The sequence below is a fragment of the Cupressus sempervirens genome, chromosome 5 (assembly GCF_028749045.1).
Source record: "Cupressus sempervirens isolate cs-2001-9-10 chromosome 5, ASM2874904v1, whole genome shotgun sequence".
NCBI lineage: Eukaryota > Viridiplantae > Streptophyta > Pinopsida > Cupressales > Cupressaceae > Cupressus > Cupressus sempervirens.
This window is the reverse complement of record NC_143122.1, coordinates 955,151,405-955,164,034: the sequence shown is the minus strand read 5'-3', so window position 1 is coordinate 955,164,034 and position 12,630 is coordinate 955,151,405. Positions and strand designations below refer to the sequence as shown.

The 12,630-nt window shown below is 33.4% G+C and overlaps 1 protein-coding gene and 1 pseudogene across 1 annotated transcript in view; one reads left to right on the top strand and one right to left on the bottom strand.

The window, feature by feature from the left end:
* The window catches only part of LOC149559126 (pectate lyase 1-like), a gene marked incomplete at its 5' end in the record, with an annotated part of 61,238 nt that extends 54,843 nt beyond the window's left edge, over window positions 1-6,395 (top strand). The window contains one exon of the mRNA XM_089831250.1: window positions 6,289-6,395. Coding sequence (XP_089687376.1) covers window positions 6,289-6,395 — 107 coding nt within the window. The remainder of the gene's footprint in view (window positions 1-6,288) is intronic.
* Window positions 6,396-6,527: 132 nt separating this feature from the next.
* Window positions 6,528-7,822, bottom strand: LOC149559125 (pectate lyase 1 pseudogene; annotated as a pseudogene).
* Window positions 7,823-12,630: the final 4,808 nt, after the last annotated feature.

The following is a 12,630-nucleotide window of genomic DNA, read 5'->3' as shown; positions in this document are numbered from 1 at the left end:
CACTCTTGGTGGACATGTGCTTAGTTGTGAGGCTTATCACTTTGCTGACTCCTAGTCATTCTAGATGCCTTTATATGTAGGAACTTCTAGTGTGTATACATATGATATTGATTCTCATTATTATTATTATGATCATACGTTATTGGTCCATATTGTGCTAAGTGCTTGAGCTTCTTGATTCTGGTGTCACTTTTTCATAAGGAAAATTCTCACATGGTATTAGAGCATGTATCTTGGCATACCAAGAGCTTGGTATGCTATGATGGATTCTTTCCTTCTCTCAATAGGGTTCACCAGATGTCATTCAGATATGAATGTCTATATTTTTTAGCGGGATGATTCTCACTTGCTACTTGTGCTCTATGTAGATGACTTAATCATTACAGGGAGTAAACATCCATCATTGATAGTGTCAAGTCTACTTTGCTGGAAAAAATTTCCATGACCGATTTGGGTCTACTTCATTACTTCCTTGATATTGAGATACAAAAATCTTCATCAGGGATCACATTATCACAACCCAAGTTTGCTCTTGATCTACTTGCTTGATTTTGCATGAGCGACTTCCAGGCTGCATCTATTCCATTTCTTCTAGGTATTAAGTTGGAAGCAAAGTGTCCCGCTCCACTTGCTGATACTACTTTGTATAGATAGTTAGTTGGAAGTCTCATCTACTTGACACATACATTTCCTGAAATATCATTTTCAGTTGGCATAGTTTCTCGGTTCATGTAAGAGCCACATGAACTTCACTGAAAGGTAGCCAAACACATCTTACACTATATCTAGGGTACACATACATATGGGATATGCTATGTAGCTGGTAGTGGACTATAGTTAGTGAGTTATACTAACTCAGAGTATGTAGGGGATCTTTATTCTCATAAATTCACCTCAGGATACATGTTTCATCTTGGTTTCAGCCCCATTTGTTGGTAGACTAAAAAGCAAAACACTATTTTTATTTCATCTATTGAGGCTCAGTATCAAGGAGCTAACATTGTAGCTACAAAAACTATTTGGTTATAGTATATTCTAAACAAGTTTCGTTTTGACATACCTAGACCCACAATCATACATTGTGATAATCAAAGTGCGATTGAAATCTCAAAACATCCAGTCCAACATAAATGCAAAAAACACATTGAGGTTCACATGCACTAGAGTTGATTCATGAGCACGTCATTGCATTTTAGTATTGTCCTATAGAAAAGAAGATTGCAGATATCTTCACCAAGCCATTCACTGAGGCCAAGTATCTTCATTTGCAAGATCTCTTGGGGGTGCAGGATTTTTCACCAAGGGGGTCACATGACTCTTCTCATCTTTATTGTACATATTTCTCTTTTTGGGGGAGGGTTTTTTCCCATGCAGTTTTCCCTCTTTCTCCAATTTCAGAGAGATTGCATTGCATCACATTATATGTAGAACATTGAATTTGTACATTGGTACCTAACATGGCATAGTAAGCCGAGACCCATCACGCATTTTCATCATAGCTTTTGTGAGCTTAAGTGCATTCCTGTAAGTTACACTTAGGGGGGGTGTTTGTGTAAATAATTAATTATTATTAAACTTTACTTAAGTTTACTTAGGTTAATGCATTATCATATTAGTTTTCATATAGACACCTAGGAGTATGCATAGTCATATGAGTTGTCTTGTTGACACCATAGGAGTTTGCAAAATCATCTGAGTTGTCATGTTGACAACATAGTTGTTTGCACTCCAATTGAGCACATGGTGTCTACAAAATCTCTTTACAAGATACACCTACGTAAGCTTATCCTCTCATCATTACACAAACTCATGTTCTCAATGGAGCATAATACACACTTGGTGGGCATGTGCTTAGTTGTGAGGCTTATCACTTTGCTGACTCCTAGTCATTCTAGATACTTTTATATATAGAAATTTTTAGCATGTATACATATGATATTGATTCTCATTATTTTTATTATGATCATACACTATTGGTCCATATTTTGCTAAGTGCTTGATCTTCTTGATCTTGGTGTCATTTTTCCCAAGGAAAATTCTTACAAATACAGTAGTTTTATCAAATACATCTTCATAAGAGTATTGTGGCTAATAATATCCATGACAATTTTCAGTTTATAAGAGTGCTATTTTTTAATTAATTATTTTAAGAGGGAGTATTTCATCAATTTAAAAATATTTATATTTCAATTATGATTCACAAGTTGTGACCACATGAATTCACAAATTTGTTATTGGTGGGATCTCATGCCTAGTTCCTAACCACTTTACTTGGTTGAGAAGGTTTTTGGTTAATGCAAAATGCAACACTAATTTGGTAATAAATGGATACCTATTTTGGATGTGACTCAATGCATATTTGGGGCATTTGAATATTATGGTTTCTAAAACTTATCTTCATTGTTGCTAATGGTTTACAATGACCTTTACACTATTTCTCTTAGGCTAAGAAAATATTGCATGCACAGTGGCACTAGTAATATTTTTCAATTAGTGCACTATTTGAAACACATTTCTTCTTGGGTATATGGTTGTGTATTATTGTTACTTAGACTATAATGAGGGATTTTTTGTGCATATATTCATTTCTTTTCGGTGATAGCATTGTGCATGATAGATAAGCTACTAGCTTATTATTTATTGACCTGAACTGATAACTTATAGCTAAACTTAAACCAATGTTATTTCCTAATAACATGACATAGCTACAACATTGAATATTGATAGCCTTTAATTTTATTATCTTAGAAAATAAAAAATGTTAGATAAATGTATTATATTTTGGCTAAAACTAATCTAACAAACCATATTTAGTTAACAAAACAATCCAATTAGTATCATCACTTTTATATTATATGGAACCATGTTAGTCTCATTCATTTCAGTACAGTTCACTCGCCATTGGTACCATGCTGCTCAATCATTTATGTAGTTAGTATTTAGGATCCAAAATTTAATATATAGAAGGGTTGTGAAATATAATATAAATATTCAAATATATCAATCAACATACAACAATAATATGACTATATTAATATATTTAATGGTTGTACATACCAAAAAGTGATATTTCTCAATGCGGATAAATTCCTTGTATATATGTCACAACTAGAATAAGATTTTAATATTTATCAGTTGCATTGATCAAGATGAGGCGGGGCTGTATTTTTCATAAAAGGAGGGGTTGATTATTTTTCTCTAACAATGGTGTGAGTTCTATTTTTAGCATAGGAGGATCCTTTATTCCACATATGCTTCTTTTGGTTGGAGATTTTCATTTTTCAATTCAAGGATTTAAATATCATAAGTGATGAAAATGGTACTTATTAGTTTCTAGCTAAGTGATTATTATTAATATTCTAGTGTTTTGGATCCTGATGTTTTCCTCGTGCTTGTTGAAGGAAATAGCTAATTATCATTATGACATTGATAGTGAATTGCAATAACTTCACTTTCTCTTGGGTACATGAATTTGACAGTATTTTTGGTTTGGATCAATATCCTAATATCATTTTTAATATTTTATATTACCTATGTATCAACATAGTGGTTTTATCAAATACATCTTCATAAAAATATTGCACTAATAATGTTGATGACATTTTCAATTTTTAAGAGCACTATTTTTTGATTAATTATTTTAAGAGAAAGTATTATATATATATATATATATATATATATATATATATATATATATATATAATTACATTTCAATTAATAGTCACAAGTTGTGACCTAAAAAATTCACAAATTTTTTATTGGTGTGATATTTTGGCTAGTCCCTAGCCACCTTACATGGTTGAGAAGGTTTTTGGTTAATAAGAAGGGAAACATTAATTCGTAAACAAATGGACATCTATTGTGGATGTGACTCAATGCATGTTTGGTGCATTTGAATATTACTGTTGCTAAAACCTATCTTCATTCTCGTTAAGGAATTAAGTGATGGTTAACAAAGACCTTAACATTATTTCTCTAGGGCCAAGGAGAAATTACACAACCATTAGCATTAGTAATATTTTTAGTGCAATTTGAAATGAATGGGGACCATTGAAAGAGTAATTGGAAATTTATAGATATTTATGGGCTAAATCAGATGTTTTCTATCTCTTATATTTTCATTTACAATCAAAACACATTTTGGCTTTTTGCATTGTTTTAGATTACGGTAAAAGAAGGTTTTGTGAAGACCCAAAACCTCTTACAACATAAAAAATCATATAAAGTCAAAAGGCCCCTAGGTTTTACAAGGACTTGGAACCTACAAAGTCAAAAAAACTACAAAGACCAAGTTTTACAAGGACCTAGAACCTACAAGATAACTGGGAAAAGATCAAAACTAGGTTTTACAAGGACCTGGAATATAAAAATAGGTTTTCAAATATAACAAAAGCTAGAAAAGAGAAACATGCACACAAAGGACTAGGACCAACAACTAGTCAGCAACCAAATCCAATGATTAAGCTGGCTCTTTAATCACATTATCCATCTCATTACCAGTAGTCATAGTCCCTTAAAGGATGTCCTCCACCTAGCTATTATTTAATGCTTACATCTTTGACATATGTTTGTTAAGGGTTTAGTGATTTCATTTGCAATGAGTGCATTGTTCAAAACCCATTTCTTCTTGGGTATAGGTTTTTTTTTTTTAAATTGTAACTTAAACCCTAATGAGGGATAGTTTGTGCATATACTCACTTCCTTTTAGCGACATCATTGTGCATGATAAATCAACTACTAACTTATAGATAACTTAAGCTAATGTTATTCTCTAATAACATGATATAGCTACACCATCGAATATTGATAGACTTTAATTTTATTTAATGTTAAAAAATAAACCAAAATAAAAAAAACATGGTTTATGTTGGCTAAATCTAATCTAACAAACCCTATTTAGTTGGCAAAAAAATCAAATTAGCGTCATCACTTGACTTACCATGGGTACTATTGTCCTCAATCCTTTATGTAGTCAATATAAAAGATAAAAGATTTAATATATAGAAATATTGTAAGTTTTGTCTAAATCTACAACATAACTCTTCAAATATGTCAATGGACATAAAACTATAACATGTCCATATCAATATATTAACATATTGCACATACTACAAAGTGAAATTTGTTTATGTGGATAACCTCTGTAAATATATGTCACAATAGAATAACATTTCAATATTTTGTCCCACATTTAATGGAATGATCAACACTTGTTTATTGTTTTGGTTTAAATCAATAGAAAGTGAATTATACATTCCAGTTTAGAAACAATATAACTTAATTTAATATAAATTTAAATTTGTAGTACCTAATATACATAGTAATAAAAATGAATGTTTTGAATATTAAAATCATAATTTAATTGCTGGTGAGTAAGGATTCAATAGACAAGAGGTAACCTAAAGTATCCTTTTCTCGTGATTTTTAAGGTGACATCTTCATCTTTATATCAAACAATACAACAAATATAAATTAAATATTTTTGAAACATATTTTTTTGTCTTTCATTATTTTTATTGTTTGATGAACAAATCCGAAGCATTCCTTTGTCAAGTAGTACCGTCCCCACTACATTAGAGATAAATGGCTAGATTAGAAATAAATAGTGTTGATTGCATTCTTTGATCCAGTTGCACTTTCCCACCATATCTAAATGGTTTAGAGAGCTATAAGTCTTGTTTATTGTTTTGATTTAAATCAATAGAAAGTGAATTATATATTCCAGTTTAGAAACAATATAACTTAATATAATATATATTTAAATTTGTAGTACCTAATATACATAGTAATAAAAATGAATGTTTTCAATATTAAAATCATAATTTAATTGCTGATGAATAAGGATTCAATAGACAAGAGGTAACCTAAATTATCCTTTTCTTGTGATTTTTAAGGTGACATCTTCATCTTTATATCAAACAATACAACAAATATAAATTAAATATTTTTGAAACATATTTTTTTCTCTGTCATTATTTTTATTGTTTGATGAACAAATCCGAAGCATTCCTTTGTCAAGTAGTACTGTCCCCACCACATTAGAGATAAATAGTTAGATTAGAAATAAATAGTGTTGATTGCATTCCTTGATCCAGTTGCACTTTCCCACCATATCTAAATGGTTTAGAGAGCTATAAGTCTTGCTTAAGCTGCTGTATGTTTTCCTTACTGGTATTAGGGAACCATAAGTCTTCCTTAAAAGCTAATGGTGTTTTGATTAAAGGGCAAAAGGGAACACTATACCATCAAATTTTTTATTTTAATCTGAAAATTTTATGATTGAAAAAGACTTGCTCGCACAAGGACAGCACTGCTTGCAGGAGAGTTTGAAAACCAGAGAGTTTGAGAGGCCAAACGAGCAATCACATATTAAAGTATCATGCTCAAAGCAGTAAAGAATGAACAAAGAATGTATTTTAATCTTGAAAATACAGGGTGAGATTGAATGAGTGAATCTCATTTTCGAAGCCTGGAAGAATTGAATGAAAGAATGACAAAAGAATCTGTACAAAAACAGAGGCGAGAAATTAGAGGCAAGGGCCGGAGGCGGTGCAGGATAGAACTCCTGCACTCTGGGTCAAAATGGGCACTGATCTTCCATCGGCAACTTTGAATTGCTGACCTGTCTGGTAGAGGGGAAGCGCTTTTCCTTTCCCGGATGGAACGAAGTATGCTCCGTTCAAAAATGTGTCCTTCAGAGACTTCCACAGCCAACTCTTCCCATCGGAGCTCTCGCGCCATGTCACCTGCTTCTTGTACTCCTCGTTGGGGGCCACAAAGCGATTTCCTTCGGTTCTGATGACAGGCTTCGCACTCCCTCCAATGGCGTATATACCCCACGCCTCATAGTTGTTGTTCGCAACATGCGCATACCCATGCCGGCACCTGAACAGAGAAACAAACCAAATCATGTCATGTCAATGTTAATGTTGCATTGCAAAACATAGGATAGGAGTTAGCTCGTTTAGCACGAGGAGTTGAAAGCAATTCAATTACCTGGGCATGCGCTCCAATAAGCCAGGTCCAAAGTGGTTGAAGGCAACAGTGACTCTCATGTTTGTATCAGCTGTATAATCGTCGCTATGTCCCAGAAGCATCACCTATGCAGTACATACAAGATTAGTTATTCGTCCCTGTGAATAAGTGCATCACCTGTACATATACATATAATCTTGTATCTTACCTTATCGTGGTGAGAGAAGCGGTTGTTAGAAACGGTAACAGCGGTGGAAGCGAGCGTTACATCTACAAGCCCATCTGCGCAACTGGATAGGTTGTTATGGTCGATCCAAACGTCTCTTGAAGAAACGACTGAGATTGCATCTCCATCTTGGGTATCTATGGTCTCCTGGATCAAGGACTGTGAGAGGAGAACAACTCCAGCAACACTTGGCTTGCAGTCGTGGATGTTCAGACCGTGGATGATAATGTTGCTGACGTTGAGGAGGCGTATGCAAGGCCCATTGCTGATATCAACGTCTGAGCCCCTTGCGTCGATAGTCTTGTGGCTGGCCACGAACAGGGGCATCTCCAGCTTTATCTTCATATCACTGCCGAAAACTATCCACAGAGGACCTTTGCGCGTAACTCCGTATCTCAGAGTCCCGGGCTGGGGATTCGCAGCGTTGTCATCTGGAGTGGTGACTGTGTACATCTTTCCTTCTTTGCCTCCCTTAGCTGCATTTCCAAAGCCCACGCCACAATCTGCGAGTTTCATTCTGTCTTTTGCCCAATTTGAATTTCTTCTCCAGCAATTGTCTACCACATTGTATGAGGGCACCGATGCAGACAAGGTGGCGGCCTGAACGATCACCAGGATCATGGAGGCAGCCATACAAAATCTCTGGTCCATCATGAAGATGTTTGAGAGTGTGTGCTGGAATGAATAAATGCGAGGCCTTATGAAAATTAATTCAATATTTCAAAAGATGAAGAAAATAGTCAATGAGCTGCTTCGGCACTGACTTTGGATGTTTTTCCCTAGCAGGTGTATATATACAGAGAAAGGGGACTGCACAGATAGCAGTGAGCCGCCACCATGTAAGGAATTAATTATACCCGCGCCGCAACCAAGACGCGGACATTTGACAGGCGGCATCCTCATATTTGTCCCTTCAAAAGAACACGAACTCTCCCTTATCAACTCACTCGTCCTCCTACACAATTCGCAGATTAACACCAGTCGATGGCGTAGTGCATACTTTATGTTTGCGTTGGGACTTAGTACTGCGCAATTCTAACATCTGCTCAAATAAATGTCTGGGCCATTACTCTATCCTATGACGTCGCACGGGTGGCTCATTCGTCTCTCGTAGACTTATTCTACCGTCACAAATTGTAGATTGGTCTTTTGGAACGCCCAACATATATTCCCGACGAAATTGGGGGAGGGGAGATGGATGGAACCAATACGAGCGATTTATAATTATGGGTTGAAGGAACGATCAAGCAAGCAAAAGACAGAATGAACGAGGCAGACGCTCATGCGTATATATATTGAAACAAATGAATAAAGTAATCACATTGGATACACGCTAAACCTTGTTCGAACTCAAATCTAGACCGAGCGCATCTTTGCCTTTGATATGGGTTGATTATTTCATTACGAGCTGCCTATCTTACTATAATCTATAATCAATTTCTTTAGATTTCAACTTTGCATTGTTTCACATAAAATCTTATATGTTTTCTTTTGTGCAAGACCGTTTTTTTGTTAAATACAATTTTACTTTGACAATTAAAGAATCTATAATTAAATAAAACTACAATGATTGATGGTTATATGATCATATGATTAAATAATTGTAATAAAATACTTCTTCCTTTTCGAAAACCTATATCAAGAAGAAAATATTAAAACAAATAATTCAATTCTTATGGTTATATATTTACTACTAGTTGGACAACAACGAGTTGGATTTTTAATTTGTGGAAGGTTAATGTTTTATCCACTATAGAGGCAGAGTATGTTGCTTCTACTTTGGCAACCAAGGAGATGATATGGCTTCATTTCTTCATGGAAGAAGTGAGACACCCACAAAGGTATATATATATATATATATATATATATATTGAGTTTAGCATTCCATTGATCATGTAGAAAATAATAGAGATAATGTAGTGCATCTTTAACATAGCTCCTTAAAATGATGTTGATGGTTTTCCTTCACATATATTGTTCCAATTTTTATATACATCTCAGCATGATTGTATTCCAATCTTCATGACTTTTAATTAAATTATTTCTTTAAATTATGAATGAAAAAGGATTGATGATCACCTATGAAATGTATCTTCATAAAATGTATCTTCATTCAAAGATGTTGGATACTAAATTCATAGCCATTTTATTTTCCTACACATTAGTAGAATTGTCCTATTGTTTAATTGGGTCATGGTAAAGTATAGTGGAACAAAAGAGAGTGGATATTTGCACTTTAATTTTAATTTTTGTTCTTTTGACACTTACTTTTTAATATGAAATGGTTGTTGGGTTTTTCTCCATTGATTCATTTGGGTTTCTTTTTCATATTATTTATGGGTATATTTTGATTAGTACAGTGACAGAATCAAAGGCATTTTTTGTGCAATCAAAGCTTCAGGAGGAAAGATTGAAGATGAGATAGTGGTAAGTAAGTTCCTCAGAACACTTCTTCCTATATATGCAATCAAAGTATCAACAATTCAAGAAATGAGATGCAATCCGAAGAATGATATAACATTGGATGCAATAGTTGGAAGATTGACAACATTTGAGCTAGATAGCTATGATAATTATGTTCCTAGTTCTAGCAATCTTGAGTCTGCATTTGAAGCCAAGTTGTCACTCAAGAAGAAAGATAAAAGGTCAAAAACCAATCAATTTGAAAGTGAAGAATAAGATAGTTTCGACAGTAATCTTGAAACTATCAAGGCATTATTTGCAAGAAGGTATCCCAAAGGCAAATGAAAGTATAAAGATAAAATTCATTTGATCTATTTTTCTTTTGAAGAAGTTAGACACATTGCTGCAAGGTGTCCAAATAGAGAAGATAGAGATGAAAAGAAGCACATTGAGTACAAAGGCAAGAATGATTTCAAGAACTTCAAGGATTACAAGGGAAAAGGTTAGAAATCTTGTTTTATGGCTAAAGATTTAGATAGTAGTGATGATGATGAAATAGTCTATAGTACTATGAAAGATGAATCTAATGATGAAGGAGATAAAATGACACTTATCTCTCATGTTAGCAAAAATAATAAATGGATTATTGATAGTGGTTGCTCACATCATATGACTAGTGACAAAATAAAATTTGAACATATGGAACACTATGATGGTGGAAGTGTGAGATTTGGAAACAATGAACCATTTTGCATAAAGGGAAAATGTTGTATCTCACTAACCAATAAACTTAGATGTGATAATGTTTATTGGGTTGAAGAACTAAATCATAATCTACTAAATGTGGCACAATTGAATAACATTAGATTCAAGGTAGAATTCATGAATGCAAAGGCCAAGCTACTAGATGTAAAAGAAAATCTGGCTGGGTCTGCTAACCAAACAAAGGGTAACTTATTCTACATAGATCTTTGAAAAAGTTCATGTTTCATTGCTTAAGTAGAAGAAAGTTGGTTATGGCACAATAGATTATGTCACGTGAACTTTGATAATCTGGTCAAGATAAGAAAAACAAAAGAGTGAGAGGTATTCCTAGTCTAAGGAATCTTGATATGGGCCTATGCGAAAATTGTCAAATTGGTAAGATGGGTAAGAGAAGTTTCAAAAGTAAGAAATATCATTCTAAAGAAGTCTTTGAGCTGGTTCATATTGACATGTGTGGATCTATTGGAATTGAGAGCTGTAATAGAGATAAGTATTTTATTCTTTTTGTAGATGACACGTTGTTCATAGGAAATGATGACTTATGAAAAGTATTTTCATAAGAGATGAGTAAAGAATTTGAGATATCCATGTTTGGAGAGATAAAATTCTTTTTTGGATTGCAAATTTAGTAGAAGAAAGATGGTTTCTACATTATTTAATCTATATACATTAAGGATATACTAAAGAAATTTGGAATGGAAGATTCAATAGTAGTTGGAACAATTATGTCTACTGGACATAATCTTTCTAAGAATGATGTTTCCAAGGAGGTAGATCAAGCCACATACACATCAATGATTGGTAAACTACAATATGTAATGTAGACAAGGGTTGATATTGCATTAGTAATTGGTATGGTGGAAAGATTTTTAGCAAATGCTAAAGATGCTAATTTGAAAAATGAAGGAGATTGTAATTCTTTATTTATTTCTCCTCCCATACATATATCTTTCATAGATGAGATGAGATTTAATTTGGTCATGTTGCTTTCCCTTCAACCAAATATGTGTTCATCTTTCCAAAAATTGATTAAAAAAGGCTCATACTTTTTCCAACCTGTAAATGGTCACATTTAGTTTTTTAGGGTTTTACCCTTTCCATTGTAAATAACTGCCCCCTTTGTGCAAATTTTGGCTTAGTTGTTTCTGTTTTGATTTCTTTGTTGTTTCAATAAAGGCCTTGTCAGCTTTGAGCCTTCCCCCTTTCCTTTAGGTTATTCATATTCTAAGGAGTTTCAAGAAATCAAAGCCCTCTTTATTGAATGACAACACCATACTGTCATCTATTCCCACTGCCTAAAGCTGCCAATACTTGGTGGTTATTTTCATCTGAGAAGCAAACATATTTTCCCAAGGCAATTATTTTAAAAGTTGATGGCCACAAGCTCTGAACTTTCATGCATATGTAATTAGAAGTGTTGGACCTTTTGAAAATATTTTGGGTTGGTGATCCTCATCATAGAGGGGTGAACCTACAATAATGGGTTCCACTTTAGTGGGACGAAAAAAATGAAAAAAATTGCAATGAGAAATTGAGTTTACCATATGTTCGTGCGAACACACTTATTGTGTTCACGTAAACCTTTTTTTTAATCATGTTTGTGCGAACATATTTCTTATGTTCGCATGAACACATGTGATAAATATGTTCACGCAAACATGATTTGCATGTTCGCATGAACATACATTCACGCGAACATGGTAAACTTGTTCATGCGAATGCCATGTTCGCAGGAACATGCAAAATCACAAAAATTTTAACCTTTTTTTCATTTTTTTTTTTTTGCTCTTTTGACTGCCATAATTGCAAGAGAATGATCTCGTAGTATAAAATAAAAAATATCAAAATGTGCTGCTTGGAGCAAGCTTTCCAACGACTATAATTTTAATACATAATTTAATCATTAAGACTTTCAAATATGAGTTTAACTCATTATAGGTTCATTACCTATTGAACATCAACCGACTTTGACACCTTAGGAAAATTAGTAAATTAGGTCAATATTTTTTGAAAAATATGGAGGAATTGGCTTATTGAGATACCTTTCTATTCAAAAATAAAATAAAATGGTTTATGATAAATTGACTTCAAATTATCTGTGTCAAACGGAACGTATGTCTGAATTACAGTTCATGTCACTTCAAAACTTCATAAACTATACAATATTCAACCAAAATTTAAATGAAACCAAATGCATCCTCTGGATATTGATGTTAAAAATCTAACATTGAAAGAATTACTTCATTATCATTTCTAGAAAA